At 58.4% G+C, this 22,208-nt stretch overlaps 1 protein-coding gene across 3 annotated transcripts; it reads right to left on the reverse strand.

Moving 5' to 3' along the window:
* Positions 1-1,092: 1,092 nt before the first annotated feature.
* BAIAP2L2 (BAR/IMD domain containing adaptor protein 2 like 2) lies at positions 1,093-21,674 on the reverse strand. Of its 3 annotated transcripts, none has more exons than XM_080661855.1 (14): positions 21,555-21,674; positions 20,375-20,450; positions 19,727-19,813; positions 19,222-19,283; positions 9,930-10,001; positions 9,616-9,732; positions 8,678-8,824; positions 4,904-5,056; positions 4,364-4,502; positions 3,983-4,220; positions 2,990-3,058; positions 2,342-2,549; positions 1,744-1,787; positions 1,093-1,564 (listed from the first exon to the last, which is right to left on the reverse strand). In XM_080661855.1, exons 1-14 carry the CDS (start codon positions 21,603-21,605, stop codon positions 1,489-1,491), a joined length of 1,539 nt encoding a protein of 512 aa, XP_080517981.1. In that variant the 5' UTR covers positions 21,606-21,674; the 3' UTR covers positions 1,093-1,488. The 3 variants fall into 3 exon arrangements, with proteins under 3 accessions (XP_080517981.1, XP_080517980.1, XP_080517979.1); XM_080661854.1 differs by having other exon boundaries at positions 2,864-3,058; XM_080661853.1 differs by having other exon boundaries at positions 2,864-3,061.
* Between the last annotated feature and the right edge of the window lie 534 nt (positions 21,675-22,208).

A 22,208-nucleotide genomic window follows, 5' to 3' on the forward strand; every position in this document is an offset into this window, starting at 1 on the left:
AGGAGAGAGAGAGCCCTTCTGCCTCCCGAACCCCTGCACATGCCGGAAGCACCTCAGAAGCCTGTCATACCCTGGGCTCAGCCAGGGGTTCACGCGGCAGCCCCCTGCGTCCCCCGTCCTCGGGGATGGACCAGCCTCCCGCTGGGCAGCAGCCTCCCTCCCTCCTGCAGCCCCTCCTCACCTGGGCCTCCCTCCTGGCATCGGGCGATGCCCAGGGAGCTGTGGGTGTCTGGGACCCTGCCCCTTCCCCGCCAGGACAGGTCTGGCTTTTCCTGCCTCTAGTCCTCTCCTCATGAGACAAGAGGGTGGTCCCTGGCAGCCTCGCCCCACACTCACCAGAGCCGTCCTGTGGGTTTGGGCGTCCAGCCTCACATCTGAGGCCTGCTGGGAGGGGCTCCCCCATGTACCCCAGCCTGGTGGGGGGCGTGCAGCCAGACTCCCAGGCTTGCCTGCAGATCAGCCACTGGCCTGGCTCTCACCCCAAGTCTGGGGCTTAGAGCATTCCCACCCCCACCCCTCTAAGAGGCTTTTCCTGGGAGGGGTGAAGGGACAGGGGTACCCAGGCCTGCCGGGGAGATTTGGACAGATGAGGCTCCATGTTCTGGGGCCCCAGGAGGACACACACAGCCCTGTTCTGGTGAGGGGGTCCTGGTGGTGCTGGGGGCACAGCCCTGTCCTGGAGAGACCCCCCGCCAGGCCCCAATCACCTCAATGCCTCGCCTGCCCCCCACCCTCGGCCACATTCCAGGAAGGGCCTCTGCGCCTCCCCCTGGATAAGGCTAATCCAGGAGAGCCGGGGACTGGGGCAGGGAGGGCGGAACAAAGGGTGCTGTGTCCCAGGCCACCGATGGTCCCTGACCTTGGCCACTGCCACCCGCTGCCTCTGGAGAGGCAGCTATTTCCTGAGGCTGGAGATGGAGGAGGGGGAGGGCTTTGGGGGGGGGGAGGGGAACCTAAAGGCTTGTGAAATGAGGGCTGTGAGGGGATAGGAGTGGGTGAGGCCTCCCAGGCACCTGCTGGTGACCCCGTTCTCCAGTGGGAGGTCTCCATCCCACCTGCCCAGCCCCCAGACCAGAGACCACCAGTCCTGCTGCCTGTCCACTTGCTTTATTTCTCGTCGTTTACAAAAGTTAAAAGGGAACAAGTGCGGGCGGGGGAGGGTGTGCGTAAGGGGCTCCTCCCCACTGGGGTGGAGAAGGGGAAAGAGGATGGGGGCATGAGGTAGGCCCCCAGGGAGAGTCCTGGGGCCCCTGCAGGGGAAGAAGCGGTTCTGTCCCCATTCCGCCTGCTTTATTTTGAAGGTCTCAGACCCCATGCCAGGGCCTTGGAGCTGCTCAGGCTGGGGGCTTGGTCAGGGGAAGGGCACCCCCCACCAGGATCAGGGCCCCGGCGTCTCGGATCCACTGCTGCTGCTTCTGCTGCCGCCAGCTCTGGGCAGCTTCTGGGCAGGTGGCGGGGTGACCTCAGACCCCTGATGGAGGAAGGCCCTCAGCGGATGAGGGGTGCTGAGCGGTCATTGGTGACAGTGGGACGCAGCTTTACGGTGGCAAAAGGGTTAGTGCCCCTGTGGGGAGAGAGGTCAAAGAGAGGTCTCCAGCTGGCTGGGGGTCCAGGGAAGGCAGCTGGACACCTGAGTCAGATGTCCACCCTGCCTCCTGTCCCCATCGTCACCCGCACTCACCCCCACCCTGTCCCCCTCTACCTAGTCCAGTCCCCGCTGGCCCAGTCCTGCCCCAGACTCACCGAGGGAAGAGCTCTGGTGGCTGCTGCTCCCAGGACATGAGTTTCTGCAGGGGATGGAGGAAGGGCCGAGTCTGGAGGGGAAGGGGCAAGCCAGCTCCTGCCCCTCCCTCTCCCCCTCGAGGAGGCAGAGGCCCCGCGTGCCGGGCTCTGGGCGTGCAGCCCTGGCGTCCGGAGGCCCAGGATTCTGTGGGTTTCAGACTTGAGAAGCCTCCCGGCCAGAGGACCATCTCCAGGGCCAACCACCGCTCCAGGACAAGACTGCGGTGACCTCATGGGGAGGCATTCCCTGTGTCGCTACCCCACCCGGGCTCTGACCCAGGACCCTGATTTGACCTCCCTGGGAGGCAGGGAGGACAGGCCTTTCCCAGTGCTCCCAGCAGGGCACCTGGGGCTCTAGTCCCTGAGATGAATACATCCCCCCACCACCACCCCAGAGTCAGAAGCTCATCCCACCCCTCCCCGCACAGATGGGCAGACTGAGGCCAGGTGGAGGGGCCCCTGCCAGACACAGTGGCAAAGCAGAGAGGGTTCCCTGGTCGGTAGTCTCCCAGCCCACTGGTGACCCAGGGTTGAGGACAGCTTGGCAGAGAGGGCTCACCTTGACATCAGTGGCCACCCCCATGCTGCCCATGCTACTTCGGCGGCTGCCAGGCAAGGGTGTAGGTGCAGGGCTGGGGGCGCGGCTCGGGACCCGGCTCGGAGTTCGAGAGCGGGGCTGGCCGTCCCAGTACTCTGAGGGCGCTGTGGAGTTGCCCGGCCGGTCCAGGAGGTCATCTAGGCTGTGGCTGCCCCGGAGCGGGTAGGACCTGAACCCAGAAAGGAGGGGAAGGGAGGGGGCCAGGGGTCAGGGGTCAGGCCCCATCTGCTGGGCCCCTGAGTTTCCTACAGCCTCCTCCCCGGGCCTGGGGAGAGGAGACTATGGGCTTGCAGGCAGACCTGAGAGGAGGCAGAGGGATGGACACAATGACCCTCACAGTTAGAGAGATGGGGTGCCCCTTTCTCCAGAGGCTAAAGGGGGCTGGGCCCACTCAGGACTGCAACTCACAGATACCCCCCTGATGGGTGGGGTCACGCCCCACTGGAGTCCCCACCCCTGCCCCAACTCTGACCACCCAGGTACCTGGAAGGTAGCTCATTCATAGGGCTCATGGGGTTCATGGAGGTCACTGGGCTCAAGGGGTTCATGGGGTTCATGGAGGTCATGGGGTTCAAGGCGTTCATGGGGTTCATGGAGGTCACGGGGTTCAAGGCATTCATGGGGTTCACGGGCACCTCCTCCAATGGCTTCACATAGGCCTCGGGGAACCAGCCGCTCCTGCTGGGGAAGCAGAGGGTCCCCTAAGCAAAAGGCCCGACAACGGTGATCCAACCCCACTTCCCAGGGGAGCACCCGAGCCCTGGGCACTGCTGGTGCGGCCTGCTCCAGGGCTTCGCCGAGAGCAGCGCATTTCACCCCTCGAAGGAGGTCTTTCTCGGCATTCAAGGCCACCAGCCCAGCCTCGTGTCCCACCACAGGCTTGTGCTCCTTAAGAGGAGGAACTGGAGATCCGGAAGGAAAGCAACGTGTCCGAGGCCCTAGGGTCCCCCCTTCAATCCCCGCTCACCGAGCACCCACCCATGAGGCCCCAGCGAGGAGGCACAGTCCTCCTCCCCAGAGGCCCCCTGCCTGGCTGGGGGCGGCCACAAACATGATTATAGGGTGACAGCCAGGGGCAGGCTCCAGAGGAAGGGACTCCCAAGACTGTGCTCGCTCCTTCTCGGCCCAGCTGCTGCCCCCTGGGCCTGGGGCCTGGGCAGCCTGCTTCGGAGCCTTTGCCCAGTGTAGGTCCTTTAAGGATTTCCCTGCGAGTGACTGTAAGGAGGAGAGCAGCCAGCCTGCAGGGTCCCGCACTGCCTCTGCCGCCTGGGGAGGCCACTGCCACCTGGGGAGGCCTCTGCCCGTCCGCCCCCATCAGAGCTGGCTCTGGCGGACTCAGGGGCGCAGAGGGGAAGCTGTCCCCTCCCTCGGTGTCCGGTGCACAGTAGGCGCTCATAATAAGGTTTCTGTCATGTTCCGCTGGTGAGTCTTCCATTGCCCCCTCTCCCACCTCTCAAGCGCCTGCACCCTGACCTTGGTAAGGAGCTCTTCCTCCCTCATGGAGTGGATGGGGAACCTTCGTCAGGGAAGTCTCAGTCGCAGCTGGAGGTCAGGCCTCCAGGGTCCCCCCCAGCCGCCCCCCTGGCCTCCAGCCCCACTCACGTGGATGAGCCCTCCAGCTTGCCGTAGAGCCAGCCGTTCTGGGCCTCCGCCACCAGCACCTCCACGACGTCTCCGGCCGAGAAGCGCAGCAGCGTGTGGTTGGCGCCCTCCGAGTGGGAGACGAGGGCGCGGACTCTCCGGGCGCCCCCGCCGCCGCCGCCCCCGCCGCCCGCACCGCCCGGGCGCTCCCCGAACGAGTTGGAGCGCGAGCGCTGGGCGCTGCTGGCGTAGAGCGAGGCTGCGGGGGAGGGCGCGGCGGCACGTGGGTGGGAAGTTCTCCCCGCGTCTGCCCGCCTTCCCTCCTGCTGCAGCGCCACCTCCGCCCTTTCCCGGACCCGCGCCCGTGTCCCGGCCGCCCCTGCGCTCTGGGCGGGCACTCACAGGCAGACGGCGTCCGGGGCAGGGAGCGGCGGTCGGGCTCCAGCTGGGACGCGGACCTCGCCTCGCTGGGCTCGGGGCCGTAGGAGCCGGAGCCGTGCCCGCTGCGGGGGGAGCTGAACTCTCCCAGAGGCCTCGGGGGCTGCGAGGGGAGACGGGCAGGGGAGGGTGGGGCGGGGAGGGGCGGGGCCGCGCGCCCTAGTCCAGCCCCCACTCCCAGTCCCAGTAGTCGGCGTAGGGGTTCACGGGCCGGTGGCCCAGCCACCAGGGGGGCGCCGAGGCCGCGCCCGGGCGGAAAGGCCAGGCCGGGGGCACTGCGTAGAGCGGGACCCTGGGCGGGAGGAGGCTCCGCGTGGAGGGCCACAGGCCCCAGGGCCCCACGGAAGGTGCCGGGGACAGTGGCGGGGGCATCAATGGTGGCGCGAATAGCGGCGGGGGCACGAGTGGTGGCGCAAATAGCGGCGGGGGCACGAGTGGTGGCGCGAATAGCGGCGGGGGCACGAATGGTGGAGGGAAGAGCGGCGGGGGCGCCCAGGGCCTCACCATGTCCAGGCGGGTGGGCGTCAGGCGGCCCGAGGGGTAGGGCGGCCCCAGCACCGGGCCCAGCAGGGCCGGGGAGTGGGCCCGCGACGGGTTGCGGCTGGCCTCCGACTGCTCCTTCCACAGCAGCACGCGGTTCTGGAGCGTCCCCCGGGCCTGGTGGGGTGAGAACACACGGTCACCCAGGTCCGAGGCCCCCCCGAGATCCTGGAGACGCTAAGTGGCACGCTGAGGAAGGCAGAGATTCTGTAGCTGTCAGGAGCTCAAGATCATGGTGGCGTGACTTTGAATCCGCCCACGGTCCACGCACCCCCACTTTGCCAAAGGCCTCTCAGGCCCCCCGCCCCTCTGTGTGAGCTCCGGGCGGAGTTCTCCCACGGCCCCTGCGGCAGGAGGGTAGAACCTAGGCCGGCCACGCAGGTAGCCTCCTCCTGGCAACAGGGATGGACTCAGGGATGGCGCTTACCCCGAAACTGTGGCCAAAGAATTCAACCCCAGTGCTCACCCCGGAACAATTTGGAGAAATGTATCCTTTTACCTCGTGGGGTTTGCTAAATAGGCAGAGTGAAGCCAACACAGAAAACTACAGCTAAGCAACAGACAAAGGCACATTTCTGATGGCATCGGCTGTGCCCCTGGGCCCACCTATACCTGAACCCTTGGACTTCCCAGTCACAAGCAAGCGCCTTCCTGTGGAAGCCCGTTCTAAAGAGGCCTTTCAAACCGCGTCCCCAGTGCATCCCTCTGGTTACATGGCACCCCTCTTCCAGGTCCCCAGTACAAGGGCATCGAACTCTGCTTTGAACACTTTCAAGGACACACACTCAGCAGCTGACCACAACAGCTTGGGGTAGGGGGGCTTTAAATGTTAGACCTGCGATATATATTAATCACGTTTTAAATTTTCTGCATTTTATGATTCTTTGACATCCCGAGGTCTTGCTATTCCAGGAGGGGCTGCCCCTCCCGTGGAGTAGATAATCCCTAGGGACCCTAAACAACTTGCCCCTGAACATGCCTTTCGTATGCAAACCAGCCAATCCAAAGCTACTAGTATATCCCCAGCCACTTCCTTTAACTCACCCATCAAGCCAATATTTCCCCTGCCCTAAATCACCCCAGAGGCAGGCACCAGCCACACAGACACCACCCTGTACCACAGAGCCCACTGAAACCACTCAATCCTGCACTGGCTTCAGTTTACCGCTCCTGGTTTGCCCCTTCCTTCCATGGAAACCATAATAAGTTTCTGGGCCATGATTTCCTCTCGCTCCTTCTGCCTCTTGACCAACCCCTGGTGCTTCCCATGTGGCACTGGGTGGCATGGCGTGACCCCTGCTTTTGGGAGCTGTGATATGTGATAAAACTGTTTTCAGTGGTATTAATCTGTGTTGTCACACAGTCACCTCTGTAAATTAAGTCAATCAAAACACTGTTCTCCAATTTTAAATTTAATTTTTTCACGTTCTATTTCTTTCTTAAATATGTTTTTATTGATTTCAGAGAGAGAGAAAGAGATAGATAGAAGAAACATCAGTGATGAGAGAGAATCATTGGTCAGCTGCCTCCTGCACTCCCCCCACTGGGGACTGAGCCCACAACCGGGACCTGTGCCCTGACACGGAATCAAACTGTGACCTCCTGGGTCATGGATCTATGCTCAACCCCTGAGCCCCGCCAGACGAATGCCTCTTTTTATTCAAACATTCCATCCCCGAGGGATCGGCCAAGCTCCAGACTGTCAGCTTAGGAATAACGAAAGCTCCCTTTTGTTGAGTATGCACTCTGCCAGGCCTTAGCGTTAAAGGCTTCGCCTGCATTATTCTTACTGGAGTCTCACATGGCTCTGGGAGTCTGTGCGAGTCTCTCCGTTCTATAGAGAAAGATGCCGAGGGTCAGAGCTGTCAGCCACTGGCTCCAGGCCTGGCCTCCCAGCAGCAGGGAAGTGGCCGGCACTGGCCTGGAGGCTTCCTGTGACTGCCCTTCGATGACCACTCCCTTCTCCCTGGCCCAGCGGCTGGGAATGTGCTCTCCGGCAGCAAAAAGGCTCAGGGTCTCACATCACAGGAGCAGCTGGGCAGCTGGCCACGAGGGGCAGTCTCTCTGTTGCCCTGCATAGTAATTAGCAAACGCCACACAACAAAGATCTCTGTGAGCCTGTTTCAGAGGCAGTGAGCACAGCGAGACCATGAGGTCCTGCATATCATATTTTTAAAGTTTTTTTTTTGTTTGTCTAGTTTGACACTGTTCAGTGGAGAGCGCCTGCCAGGGCGGCAGGGGGTTCCTGGAGTGATGGCCACCCCCCGTCCCAGCTGCGGCAGCACTCAGCATCGCCGGCTTCCCCAGCTCTGCCTCCGAGCAGCATAGCCCTCGGGTGGGAAGGAATCCCGTAGAGTCCTTCACAGCCACAGAGGAGATCATGGGAGAATGTAAAAAACATTTATTTTTACCTTCCTGATGAGCAAAGATCAGAAAGTTGGCTCACACTGTGGTCCAGGAAGCAGGGACTCTCACACATTGTTGGAGGAAGTGTGACTTGGTATAACCAATGCCTACATCCTCGGACTCTCCAACTCCATTCCTGGGAATTTACTCTGGAGATGGGCTTGCATAGTGCGACCTGACCACCGGGAGGCGCTGCGGGCGGTGGGAGGCGTGCTATTTGAGGAGACCCTGACTAAGCAAGGACTGATCGCTTGGAGTCTCAGTCCTCTACATCTTGTTCTGAACCTCGTGCGTTCGCTATAGTAGCAGGTAAACGTTTATGGTTAACTAGCTTAGGAGTTAGGTCTTGTATGTCCTCAAGCGCAGCTGGGCCAGACAACAGACTACCATTCCCCATACCTCGGGGAAGCCAGGCTCATTCAGCCCAGGCCCCTCCTGGGAGACCACCCAGCAGGAGGCAGCCAGGGAGGGGTCCGCTGGAGGTTAACTGTTAGGACACAGGCAGAAAGGAGTTTCCTTCCAAAGAAGATATACGAGTGGCCAATAAGCACCTGAAGAGATGTTCAGCATCACTAGTCACCAGGGAAATGCAAATCAAAACCACACGCAACAGCGTTTCACACTCTAGGGCAGTGGTCGGCAAACTCATTAGTCAACAGAGCCAGATATCAACAGGACAACGATTGAAATTTCTTTTGAGAGCCACATTTTTTAAACTTAAACTTCTTCTAACGCCACTTCTTCAAAATAGACTCGCCCAGGCCGTGGTATTTTGTGGAAGAGCCACACTCAAGGGGCCAAAGAGCCGCGTGTGGCTCGCGAGCCACAGTTTGCCGACCACGGGTCTTAGCAAATAGAAAAGCATAGAGGATTTAAAGTATCGGATAAAATTAACAGACAATAACTGAATAAACCTATGAATCAATGAATTTGTGAATGGGAAGTATATGCAAGCAGGAATGAAAAAGTAACTGGTTCATACACTAATGAATAAATGCAAGAATTAGTGAATGATGTGAGAATAAACAAAACCATGAGTGAATAAATGCACGAATATCTGATGGTACAAATAAACACAGAAACGAATAAGAAAGGAGTAGATGGAGAGAGAAAATAAATAAAATATCTACCGAGGAAGAGAGAAGGCAAAGGAGGGAGGGAGGGTGGCTCCTGCGTGCAGCCAGCTCCGAAGAGCACAGTCCCTGGGCCCGGTGCCGTCCCAGCCCGGCTCGCCCCGGGCCCCGGTGCCGTCCCAGCCCGGCTCGCCCCGGGCCCCGGTGCCGTCCCAGCCCGGCTCGCCCCGGGCCCCGGTGCCGTCCCAGCCCGGCTCACCCGACCGAAAAACTGCAGAAACGTATTGGAAAGCAGCAGGTGCTTCTCTGCCAGGAACCGGTAGCGCCGCTTCTCCTCCAGCTCAGCCGCCCGCTGGCTCTCAGACACGAAGGTCTGCATCTGCGCATGCAGCCGGTTCACACTCTCCTGGGGGGAGGGGGGTCTTGGCTGGAGGCAGGGGGCGGGTGCCTCCTCCCACCCACCTGGAGCGCCAGCTCTCTGAGCCTCCCTGACCCAGCCGCCGCCTCCTGGGGGCCTCCCCTGAACACCCAGCCCGTCCTAGCTCCCAGGCCTGCCCTGCCACAGGCAGCTTCATCCTCATGAGCCCGGGCTGTGTCCCCCAGACATCCCTCTGTCCCCAGCACCCAGCTCAGGGCCCAGCACAGAGGTGGTGCCCAGGGAGATTGGTTTAATGAAGGTGCAGATGAGTTGATTAATAACCCTCTACTTGGGAAGGAAGATTCTGAAAAGACGAGTTTATTAGAGGAGCCAGAAGAGGAGATGGAAGGAGACGAAGGTCTTGGAGAAAGAGGCCAGGGCTGGGGAGGAGGGGTCAGGGGGAGGCTGGCCTTAGCCAGGGGGGGAGAGCCCGGCCTGGGCAGGCGGGAGGGGAAGGAGGCTGGGTTACACCCTTGCTACTGGGTTCAGGAGTGCATGACCAGTGGTCTCCGGCTTGCTCAGTGAAGTGGGGAAAGCAAGGGAGGTGCTAGGGTTTTGGAGGGGCCTAGGGCGCCCGGGGAGGGCCAGGAAGTGACGGGGCAAGGAGCAGCGCTGAGGGTGTCCCTGACCAGTAATTCCCACCCCCTCCAGGGGCTGGCTGACCTCACCAGGGGCTCGGGCAAGCCACACTCCTGGGCCTGGCCTGGTGCTGGTAGAGGGGAGCTCAGGAGGGTATCAGAGGCCCCCCCAGAGACCAGTCCTGTCCCCAGCCCTCGCACCTTCATCTCTCGCACATTCTTGTCCCTCTTGCGCTCCATGCGCCACAGCTCGGACATGCACTTCTCCAGGTTGGCCGCTCGGTGGCGGTACTCGATCTCGTAGTGCTGGCGGCTGTCCTGGGGTGGGGCGGGTGGGGGAGGGAGGCCCATGTCAAGAGCTCTGGACGCCTGGCCCATGGGTCAGAGCGCTGGACGGGCAGGCAGCTCTGTACCCTGGGGCCGGGCACTGCCCAGCGCGGGCCTCAGGGTGCCATCTGTCAGGCGGGAGGAGTGTCCTGCCCGAGGGGCAGGGCCGAGGCGGCGGCCAGACTCACTTTGATGAACTGCATGTCCAACTTGGTGTTCGTCTCCATGTGCTGCAGCAGGTCTCCGTGGAACGTCTGCACCTGCGCAGAGGGCAGGGGGGGTCAGGGCGGCCCCTCCCCTCTCAGGCCCCAGCCTCCCTTGCGCTGCCCACGCACACCCATTGCCCACCCAGTGCTCTCGCACCAGGAGCCGGCCCAGTCGTTAGAGAAATGGGCGTAGCAAGAGCCCTGGTTGGAGGAAGGATTAAACGTTAATCGTGAGAAACATTATGGGGTACCTCGTGCGAAACACCCTCGGTAAATGTGCCAGCGGCCCCTGGTTCTACTCCTGGTCTCAGCCTGTGTTTTGGCGATGCCATTCCCCGTGGCTGGATTCCCCACCAATCTTCAAAGGCCTGCCCCCTGACCTCCTTGCAGCGTGGCTGCTCAGCCATTTAGTTCCTGAAAGGTGTGTACATCTGTCCGGTCACTGTCCACTCCTCCAGCCACAGGACAGAATCCCTTGCTGGGCCCTCTCCAGCCCTTTTGTATGAGCAGCGAGCACTGTGGGTAGGAACCAAGTCTGACCCATCTCTGCATCCTTGGCACCATGGGCAGGGCTGGGCCCAGCAGAAAAGTGCTCAGAACTGTTGACGCCTTAGCTGTGGGGCGGTGGGCTCCCGTGACAGGCGAGAAGAAGGCGGCTGACCCCTGCGTGAGCCTCAGAAGGGCTAGGTCCAATTTGCTTTGTGATTTTGGACAAGTTGCTTCCCCTCTCTGGGCCTCAGTTTCCCCACCTGTCATAGTAAAGGCTCGGCAAGGTGCTGCTAAGGCCCAGCCCTCTAAACCCGATGAGCTGTGTTTTGGGGCCTCAGCGGTCACCTGGCACATTCCGCTGTGTCCCCCTCGTGTTCCCTGGGTCCCTCTGCTTCGTTGGGGCATCAGATCTTCAATCCTCCCCGCTGCCCTCTTTGCCCTGGAGTTCAGGTTGCACAGGGAGCGGAGAGGAGCATCTCCCACCCCGCTGCCACCTCCGCCTCTGGGGACCGTCCACCTCCGCTGGCATCCTACCTCCTGCCACGGGGTTCTCCCTGCTGTGCTGCAGGGGCCCTGTTCCCCGGGCGAGGGATCGCCCAGAAAAGGAATGCTGGGAATTTCCTTCCAGGATGCAGGAGAACCAGTAAATATAAAAGTTCTGAATTGTAACTTTTTCTCCCACAATTGTTTCTGAAACCTTGGTAATTGCTGGTCTATAAGGGGCTGGCCACACCCTAACCCCCTGAGCTGTGGCTACCAGTGTGTGTGTGAGAGTGTGTGTGTGTGAGTGAGTGTGTGTGTGAGTGTGTGTGTGTGTGTGTGAATGTGTGTGTGTGTGAGTGTGTGTGTGTGAGTGTGTGTGAATGAGGGTGTGTGTATAAGTGTGTGTGAGTGTGTGTGTGTATGTGTGAGTGTGTGCGTGTGAATGAGGGTGTGTGTATATGTGTGTGTGAATGTGTGTGTGAGTGTGTGTGAGTGTGTGTGTGAATGAGGGTGTGTGTATAAGTGTGTGGGTGTGTGTGTATGAGTGTGAGTGTGAGAGTGTGTGTGAGAATGTGTGTGTGAGTGTGTGTGGGGTGTGTGTGTGTGTGGGTGTGAATGAGGGTGTGTGTGTGAATGAGGGTGTGTGTATAAGTGTGTATGTGTGTGAATGAGGATGTGTGTATAAGTGTGTGGATGTGTATGAGTGTGAGAGTGTGTGTGTGTGAGTGAGTGTGTGTGTGTGTGTGTGAGTGTGTGAGTGTGTGTGTGAGTGTGTGTGTGAATGAGAGTGTGTATAAGTGTATGTGAGTGTGTGTATGTGTATGTGTGTGAATGAGGGTGTGTGTGAATGTGTGTGTGTGTGTGTGTGTATGAGGGTGTGTGTATAAGTGTGTGTGAGTGTGGGGGGGTGTGTGGGGGTGTGTGTGGGTGTGAATGAGGGTGTGTGTGTGAATGAGGGTGTGTGTATAAGTGTGTGTGTGTATGAGTGTGTGTGTGAGAGTGTGTGTGAGAATGTGTGTGTGTATGAGGGTGTGTGTATAAGTGTGTGTGAGTGTGTGTATATGAGTTTGTGTGTGTGTGTGTGAGGGTGTGTGTATAAGTGTGTGTGTGAGTGTGTGTGTGTTAGTATGTGTGAGTGTGTATGAGTGTGTGTGAGAATGTGTATGTGTTAGTGTGTGTGTGAGTGTGTGTGTGTGTGTATAAGTGTGTGAGAGAGTGTGTGTGTGAGAGAATGTGTTGAGTGTGAGAGTGTGTGTGTGTGTTAGTGTGTGTGTGTGAGTGTGTGTGAGTGTGTGTGTGTGTGTGTGTGTGGTGTGGGGCGTGTGTGTGTTATGAGCTGCGCTGAGCACACACTTCTGACCTGTGTGGGCCCTTTTGCTGGATCCTCGGGAGTGCGGCTTCCCAACCTGCGAGAGCTCCCAGCCAGGAGACGCCCACCCTCCTCCGGCCCTGCCTCCCGCTGAAGAGACAGGTCAGGATTCCTGCTGAACACAGAACTGGTGCTCGAACATCCCCACGTCCTGCTAACTGCGCAACAGAAACCACAAGGCTTATGGGAGATGGGGGCTGGGGCCGACTTTCAAAACCAGACAGGTGTGTAACCAGCTCTAGTAAAGAGGCGACAGGCACCTGGGAGACGAACTTGAACTACACTGAAGGCCACAGGAAATATCAGATGCACAAAACCAACAGCATGGACATGCTGGCGCGCCTTAGCTACTGCAGAGCTGGCCTGCTGAGGAGGTGGAGGAGGAAGTGGGGCTGTCATGAGGGGGGGCGGGAGGCAGGGGACACCGGCCCCCGCTGAGAGCCGGGGAGGTTGGGGTGCAGGAGATTGTTTCAAATGTCCTTGTAATGCTGGCAGCAGACAAGCTGGGCGCTTTGTCCCTCCTCTTAATTCTGTCTCCTCATCCTTCTCCTCTTGCCTGGAAACACTGCCGGTGAACAATGACGTCACTCCTGCTTCCAATGCCACACGGCTGAGCCACCCGCGGCAATGGGAGTGGACAGAGGGGTTGTAAGGCGTCCCATTGCCGCGGCCTGACTGGTCGCAGATGGGGAAGAGGCCCAGCGAGGCTGCCCCAGTCAGGGGGGGCCCGGCACACGGCTCGATGGGAAGTGCTCGAGCTCCTGGAGAAACGATCTGAGAGGATGGCACTCAACGCGGACTTTGCGCTCTCACAGTGGAGGGAGCAGACGACTGTCAATAACGGGCAGGTGGCTTTGGAACAAGGAAGTCCCCACCCAGGGGCTGAGGAGTCTAGCAGGTCAGGACAGAGACTTCTCCGCTGCCACCCACGTTTTCAGCTCGTCCTGGAAGCTCCGTGCAGCGGGGGGGGCAGCCCCACTGCTGGGAACATGCGCTGCCAGCTCTGTGCTACCCCAGGAACTAACTCTCACAGACTTCTGCCATCCCCACGGGAGACCCCCTTGAAGGAACTGCCTGTGTGCCGAACCCCATTTGTTCTTGAATCCCCTGCAGTCAGGCTATGCCCTGCCATGCCAACAAAATGCTTTTGTCGAAGTCACAGAGACTCCATCTTGCTAAGTCAGTTCTCCGGACTCACCCACTTCAGCCAGCCATCACCATTGGACGCGATGGGCCACTCCTTCCTCCTGAAACACCTCTTCCCCCAGCCTCCAGCCAGCACCCTCTCCCGTTTCTCTCACCCCCACCCCTAGCTGCTCCGTCCTTTGCTGAGTCCCCCCATCTCCCTGATCCTTTAACGCTGGGTTGACCCGGAGCTCAGGCCTTGGGCCCTTCCCTTCCTTACTACGCCCACCCCTCGATGAGCTCCGGCAGTCCCTATGCTCAGTCAGTCATCCCAGCCCCAACCTCGCCCCCAAACGACAGCTTCCTATGTGCTGTCACCCCTCCCATTGATGCTGCCACCCCTCCCATTGTCTCCCGATCACCATCTCACACTTACCATGTCTAAACTGAGCCCCGACCTCTCCTCTCCATCCAAACAGCTCCACATTCAGTTTTCCACCTCAGCTAATGGCAACGCCACCTGTCCAGTTGGTCAGGTTAAAACCTTGGAGTTACCTGGACTTTCTCCTTTCTTTTGCAACACACATCCAACCCAGTAGGAAACCTCATTGGTTCTATTTTCAATCTGATGTCTTCTCAGCACCACCACTGCTGTAACCCTTTCCCAGACTCACCTCCCTCTTCGAGGTTACTGCAGTAGCCTCCTAACTGGTCTGCTGCTGCTTCTGCTTTTGCCCTCCACAGCTATTTTATTCTTTAAAAAAAAATTTTTTTTATTGATCTCAGAGAGAAAGGGAGAGAGAGAGATAGAAACATCAATGATGAGAATCATTGATCAGCTGCCTCCTGCACACTCCTTACTGGGGATTGAGTGCACAACCCAGGCATGTGCCCTGACCGGGAATCGAACTGTGACCTCCTGGTTCAAAGGTTATGCTCAACCACTGAGCCATACCAGCTGGGCACTATTTTTAGTATAGGAGCCAGAGTGATCCTACTAAATTATAAGTCAAACAATGAACAAGTGGAAAATGATATTTTAAAATGCCATTTACAAATGACTTCAAAAGACATCAAATACCTAGAAATAAAACTATCAAAAGATGTGCAAGACTGCTACACTGAAAATGACAAAACATTGTTATGAGAAATAAATAGAGAGGCATACCATGTTCATGGATCAAAGGACTAGATATTATTAAGATGACCATTGTTTACAGTTTAATGAAATCACTATCAAAATCCCAGCAGGCTTTCTTAGAGAAATTGACAAGCTGATTCTCTAATTTATAGGGAAATGCAAAGGATCTTTAATGGACTAGACAATTTTGAAAAAAAAAGAAAAAATTCTTAGACTACTTGATTTTAAGACTTACTATAAAGTGACAGTAATTTATACAGTGTGGTATTGGTATAAGGATAGACAAAGATACTGATGGTCAGAGTAGAGCAGCAATTTTCAATCTTTATCTCATGGCACACATAAACTAATTACTAAAATTCTGCAGCACATCAAAAAACATATTTTTTTTTGCTGATCTAATCGAAAAAGGTATAATTTTGATTCATTCACACAGAATAGCTATTGTTGTGTTGGCTGTTGTCATTTTTTTTTTGTTTGTTTTATTTGACAATCTAAGGCGAAAAAGGTCAGTGCCCCTGACTAAATAGCCAAGCACTGCACGTTTTAAAAATTATTGTGGCACACCGGTTGAAAATCAATGGAGAGTTCAGAAATGGACCTAAACATATAGGACAAATCCATTTTTGACCAAGACACCAAGTTAATTGAATAGGGAAAGGGAAGTTTTTTTAAAAAAATGGTCTAGAACAACCAAATATCTGTCCAGGGCAAAAGGAACCCTGACTCCCTCTCACTTCATACACAAAAATACATTTGAGATGGATCACACACTAAGTGTAAAGCCCAGAACATAGAACGTCTACAAGAAAGCTAGGAGACTACCTTTGCGATGGAGGTAGGCGAAGATTTCTTGGGTAGGACACAAGCACAGACCATCTTTAAAAATTGCCAAGTTGGGCCCTAACCAGTTTGGCTCAGTGGATAGAGCATTGGCCTGTGGACTGAAGGGTCCCAGGTTCGATTCCGGTCAAGGGCATGTACCTTGGTTGCGGGCACATCCCCAGTATGTGCAGGAGGCAGCTTGATCAATGTTTCTCTCTGATCAATGTTTCTAACTCTCTATCCCTCTCCCTTCCTTTCTGTAAAAAAATCAATAAAATATATATTTTTTAAAAATTGCCAAGTTGGGCTTCATAAAAATTTTAAATTTCTGGTCATCAAAGACACCATTAAGAAAATGAGTGGATGAGCTACAGACTGGGAAAAAACATTCACTGTACAGACATCTGACCAAGGACCCATGTCTTGACTATATTGAAGAACACGGAAAGTCAGCGATAACAGTAACCCAATAAAAAACGGCCAAAAGACTAATTAAACACCTGCAAGAAGGTATGCAAATGTCCAGCAAGCCCATTAAAATCACCAGTCCACCAGGATATGCAAAATGTAACCACAATGAGGTACACCATTCTCTAGCCATGAGGATCTGGGCTGTGACTGGGCAGGATCAGAAAGACTGACAGCAGGGACGTGGGCAAGGACAGAGCACCCGCAGCCTCAGACCCGCTGGCGGAAGAGCAGATAGTCCAGGGACTTCCGAGAACGCTCCCACAGCATCTTACACAGTAAGTATATATCAGCCCTGTGGCCCACCATCCACTCCTAGGTGTTTAGCCAAGAGAAATGAAAATATATACTCACAAAAAGACTTGTACACGAATGTTCACAGCAGCCCTAATTTTTCTTCTTTTTCTTTTTTTAAATCCTCACCCGAGGATATTTTTTCCATTGATTTTTAGAGAGAGTGGAAGAGGGAGGGAAAGACAGAGAGAAACATTGATGGATCGATTGGTTGCCTCCTGCACGCGCTCCTCCCAGACTGGGGAGGAGCCTGCAACTGAGGTGCATGCCCTTGACCGGAATCAAATCAGGGACCCTTCCTTCAGTCCTCAGGCCGAAGCTCTATGCACTGAGCCAACCCAGCTAGGGCCACAACAGCCCTATTACTTTTAAAAAAATATATTTTATTGATATTTCACAGAGAGGAAGGAAGAGGGATAGAGAGCTAGAAACATCGATGAGAGAGAAACATCGATCAGCTGCCTCCTGCACACTCCCTACTGGGGATGTGCCCGCAACCAAGGTACATGCCCTTGACCGGAATCGAACCTGGGACCTTTCAGTCCGCAGGCCGACGCTCTATCCACTGAGCCAAACCGGTTTCGGCAACAGCCCTATTTCTAATAGCCCCAAGTGGAAAGTGACCCAAATGTCTGTCAACAGGAAAAGAGGTAAACAAATCTGGGTATATTCGTACAATGGGAGACGCAGCAATTAAAACAAGCACCCATGCCTGCAACAGCAGGAGTTAAACTTTCAGACGTTATGCTGAGCGAGTGAAGCAGGACACAAAGGAAGGCTGATTGCACAATTCACATGGACCCACCCCTCCTTGTCTCCGGCTGGGTCTGGCTCCGCTCTTGGGGACGGCAGAGTTGTCTGCTGGACCCCCAGTGCCTACGACAGCGCCTGGCACAAGGCAGCGAGTTGTCCAATGAATGAGCCAGAGAGGAAGACGGCCTCTGGTGTGTTCTTCCCGGGGTGGTTCTGGCCAAGGGCCCTGCCCTGTTGTCACAGCCAAGACTCCGGTGCCCAGAGATGGCAGCTCTTTTTACAGAGTGGGCCGGGGTGACACTGTCCCTGTCCGGCCCAGGGGTGCCACAGTGACCCGGGGAGCCATCAAACACAAGGACCGGCAGTCCCGGGCTGCCCGTGAGAGCCGGGCTCCACGACTCCCGCCCAAACCCAGGAGGCGGTGCCGGCTCATGGCTGCATCCACCTCAGAGCGCCAGCGAGTGGCCCGGGGGTTTGTGCAGGTGGGCACACAATTTCCGCTGGTAAAACTTTCCCATTTCAACCTGGTAACCAAACTGATGAGTATTTAATGGTGTCCCCTGAGTTTTAGGGTCCCCCCACATGTTTGAGAAGCACGGACTGTCACAATCTGTTGAAATTCCTTCAGAACCTTCTAAGGCCCCTCACCACCGCCCCCACCTCCCCTTTGCCCCAGCTCCAGTCTTTCGCTCACGTCTCCCATGCAGGCCGCGCTCATGCCCACGCTTGGCCACTGCGCCCTTTTGGAATGCCCGCTCTCCCCCCTCCTCTGGCCAAGCACCACACCCCACGCCCACTTCACAGCTCATTCTTCCCTCCTAGGCATGAGCTCTGCTCAGTGCCAGTCCCCGTGCCAGGAACTCGAGCTGCAGAGAGAAGACCACATCCCAGCAGAGCTCTCCGTCTTGGCAGGGACAGAGGCAGGGAAGTAAAATTTCCTTCTAATCATCACAGCTAAGGGACTCGAAGGCCCGGGTGCCAGGCGAAGGGTGTGTATGTATCCATTTCACTGAATCCTCACAAGACCCTCCACGGCAGGTATTATGATTGTCTCCATTTCACAGACAGATAAACTGAGGCACAGAGAGGTTATGCCAAGACAGTTCACCCAAGGTCACAGAGCCAGTAACTGGCAAGGCTGGGCTTTGAACCCAGGTGCTCCTAACTGCCATGTGCCAAGGACAGAGGGGAGCATGTGGTGGAGTCAGAGGGAGGATGGACTGAACCTGCCCAGGAGTCAGGGGGCTTCACGGAGGAGGGGGCCACTGTGCTGGATGGCAGGGGTGGGGGCTTCTGTCTGAAAGGACAGCATAGTAGCAGCTGGGGGAAGGCTAGCCTGTGTCTGGGGTGCAGCACTTTGGGGTGGCTGGGCTGTGACTGGGGTACAGCTCTTTGGGTGGCTGGGCTGTGACTGGGGTACAGCAATTCGGGGCGGCTGGGCTGTGACTTGGGTACAGCAATTCGGGGTGGCTGGGCTGTGACTGGGGTACAGCAATTCGGGGCGGCTGGGCTGTGACTGGGGTACAGCAATTCGGGGTGGCTGGGCTGTGACTGGGGTACAGCAATTCGGGGTGGCTGGGCTGTGACTGGGGTACAGCAATTCGGGGCGGCTGGGCTGTGACTGGGGTGCAGCTCTTTGGGTGGCTGGGCTGTGACTGGGGTGCAGCAATTCGGGGCAGCTGGGCTGTGACTGGGGTGCAGCTCTTTGGGTGGCTGGGCTGTGACTGGGGTGCAGCAATTCGGGGTGGCTGGGCTATGACTGGGGTGCAGAAATTCGGGGTGGCTGGGCTATGACTGGGGTGCAGCAATTCGGGGTGGCTGGGCTATGACTGGGGTGCAGAAATTCGGGGTGGCTGGGCTATGACTGGGGTGCAGCAATTCGGGGTGGCTGGGCTGTGACTGGGGTGCAGAAATTCAGGGTGGCTGGGCTGTGACTGGGGTGCAGCACTTTGGGGCGGCTGGGCTGTGACTGGGGGTGCCAGCAGGGCCTGCAAGTCCTCCCTGAGAAGCCTGGGTCAGTTCCGTGGGTGGCAGGGTGTGGGGGGCTTTTCCAGGGGCGGGACAAGGAGAGGAAAGGGAGGGCTGGAGGGGCGGCACCGGGCCACAGCCCTGGCTCCTTCTCTCACGCTGGAACCTGGGAGAGTGGCTGTGTCTCTGAGACTCAGTTTCCTCCTCTGCAAAGTGGAGACAGACACGGTCCCTGCCTCCCAGTGGCTGCGGCCAGAACAAGACGCTGCAGATCCATGCGCCTGGCAGTGCGGTGTCCCGGGGTCTCAGGAAGCCCTCCCTTAGACAGGATGTGGAGGGTGACCCCTGCCAATACTCACCACCACCTCCAGGTCAGAGTTCAAGTGGCGCTGGGTGTCTGACATCTGCACCAAGATCTCACCTAGGAGCCCCAAGAACAGCGGCTCAGGGAGGGATCCCGCCCCGCCCACTCCTCCCAACAGAGGCTCCAGGTCTGCCTGAGGCTGGACTTCGGGACCAAAGTCCTGGGTTTCCCCCAGGGCTCTGGCCTCGCAGCGCCTGTCCCAGCTCTACCCCAGCCCTGCAGGGAGGGGTGGGAGGAGCCTGGGTCCGGGAGAGGCGGGGCTCTGCCCTGGCTGCAGGCCTGTGGCTGTGGGGGGACTTCCTGGAAAGGCAAGTCTGGAAAAGGAATCCCCTCCCGACAGAGGATGAGGGGCCAGCAGGGCCCGGGGCTGTGAGGAGGCACCGGGAGGCAGGCAGTGCCTGGAGCCTGGACAGCGGAGGAGGCCTGGGGAGGAGAGGGGCTAGGGGGAGCCCCGAGGCCCAAAAACGTGTGGGGAGCATAGCGAGAGGGGAGCCCCTTACCCAGGATCTGCGAGGTGGAGCTCTGCAGGGCCTGCTCCCCGATCTTCTGAATGGCACTGAAGTACACTTCGGCCGCCTCGGACAGGGCTGCGCGGGAGAAAGAGGGGTCCAGCCCTAGTGCCTCCCCCAGCCGCCCCACCCTTCCGGGGACCCCTCCTTCCACCAGAGAGTGTGCAGGGGACACTGTGGGGCCTGGGTGGGAGCATGTGAGAGGGAGGTGGGCTCTGGTGGCATGTGCGAAGTGGCACAGGCCAGGATAAGGGGGGCAGCGTGGGATGGGTTCTCACTACGGAGCAGGGCCTGGCGCTGTTCGGGACTTGGGTGTGCTCTCTCTTGGGTGGGGGTGCAGGCTCTGTGTGTGCCCACAAGGAGGGGTGGGGGCAGGGGTGGGGCAGGGGTGGGGGCAGGCTCAGGTTGTGGTGTGGGGGACAGACTTTGACTCTGAGGAACCGAAAGGCAGGGCGGGGCTGGGTGGCACTTGGGTCCAGGTGTGCCCCTGGCCTGTCCATCCTATAGATGGCTCGTGACCCTCAGTTGGGAGCCCTGGTGGAGAGGTGAATGGTGAATGCTGCCTGGTGCGGGGTGTGGAGAATGTGGGTGGGGTGGGGGTCTGTGTGGCGGGAAGGAGGGCTGTGGCCGGGCACTCACCGTGGAAGGCCCGCAGGTAGTTGTTCCCCAGGTACACCAGGTTCTCCAGGGCGGGGTTAAACTGCTCCAGGATGCTCTGGACCCCAGGAAAGGGAGGAAGGGTGAGAGGAAGAAGGAATGATGGGCAGGCAAGTCACAGGACCTCAGGAGCAGGGCACCCCTAGCCCCATGAGAAGCCTCCAGAATCTGGGGGAGCCAGCCTAGAAACCTGGGGTCACCCAGAATCCTGCACGGGCCTCAGAGGCCACCTCTGTTCAAGACCAGGCCCCCCTGGCCAGCTCCTGCTCACACACCTAACCTGGAGGGTCCTGAGCCTCCACTGGTTGAAGCCTGCCAGTCTGCCGCAGTCCCCAGCTGGGCACAGCAAACCCGGGCCTGAGGCCAGGCCTCGCTGGACTGGACACACGGGCTGCCCACAGTCACCTCAGAGGCAAGGGCGGATCTTGCCCCCCTCAAAGAAGAGCCTTCTGGGAGCAAGGCCACCCCAAGCATGGCCCGTGGGAGGGCACCCCGTGGTGGAGATGATTTGGACTGGGACTTGGGTCTTGTTTCAAATCCCTGCAGCCCCTCTGCCTCCCTTGGTGACCTTGAACAAGCTGATTAACCTCTCTGGCCTCAGAGTTCTCATCTACCAAACGGGGGATCAGTTTTGATCCCACAGGTAGATGCTGTGAGGCCTGCGAAAGGGGCCTGCACACAGGTGCTCCATAAACGTCTGGAACCTGCAGCAACCCCTCTGCAGTGCAGAAGGAAGTTTGAGAGAGGGGCTCAGAAACGAGAGTGAGACAGAGAGGCAGAGACACAGAGAGAAAGAGACACAGAGAGACAGAGAGACTCCCCACTCCCAGGCGGGCGGCTCTTGGGGCCCTGCTCCCAGCTGCAGCCGGGCCTGTCCTGCCTCACCCAGCGTCTGGGAGGCGGAAGCTCCTGCTGAGAGCGGCTCAGCAGGCCCATCACTCACTGGGTGACTGTGGACAAACCCCTGCCCGGGAGCCTCAGGTTGGGGCTGGGGTGACTGACTGCCCCCAGAGACTCCCCCAGCCCCATGCCCACAGCTGAGCCCAGCCCGGCCCCACGCCTTCCCTGCCAGCACAGGCCGCAGCCACGCTCAGCCTGTCCTCCGGAGCTGGCCCAGCTTTGCGCCCTGGGACGGTGCCGGCCTGGGCCGCAGTGTGCTCACCTTGTAGATGGCCATGGTGGACCTGTAGAACTGGTCCATCTCGGGGGCCATGGAGCGGCTGCACCCGGGGCTGAGCAGCAGGCTGGTGCGTGCAGGGCTGGGAGCACCGGATCGGGACCGTCTGTCTGTCTGTCCGGTGCCCACTGCTCAGCGGTAGTGGAGGAGGCTACAGAGTGGGACCTAGAGATGGAGGGCCGGCCAGGAGGAGGCGGCAGCTTAATTATTCACCAGCCGGGATGCCAGCATGCGATCTGGGGCGTAACCAGACCCGGGGAAGGCATCCTGTGACGCGGGCGGGCTCGTGTGACCTGCCCTTCAATTATTTACCCCCCAGAGCGGCGGCTGGGGGCGTGTGGATGAGCCTCGCTGAGGTCACCACCACCTTGGACCAGGCCCGCCAGGCCAGCCGGAACCCCTGGCTCTGGGGGGAACCCTGCCCACCGAGGGGCTAGGACTGCTGGTCGCCCTCCCCCAGGACCCTCCCTGACAGCCCCCTGGAGGCTGAACACCCAGTGGGGGTCACTTTGTCAGCTTCCTGCTCTCCCCTGAGCCCCTCAGACCTGCACCTCGAGCACCCAGCCCACGTCCGCTACTGCTGTCCAGCCCCTCTGTGTGCTGGAGAGGGGACAGCACCGCCTCTAATGTCGCACAGAC

Source organism: Plecotus auritus (assembly GCF_963455305.1).
Source record: "Plecotus auritus genome assembly, chromosome: 3".
NCBI lineage: Eukaryota > Metazoa > Chordata > Mammalia > Chiroptera > Vespertilionidae > Plecotus > Plecotus auritus.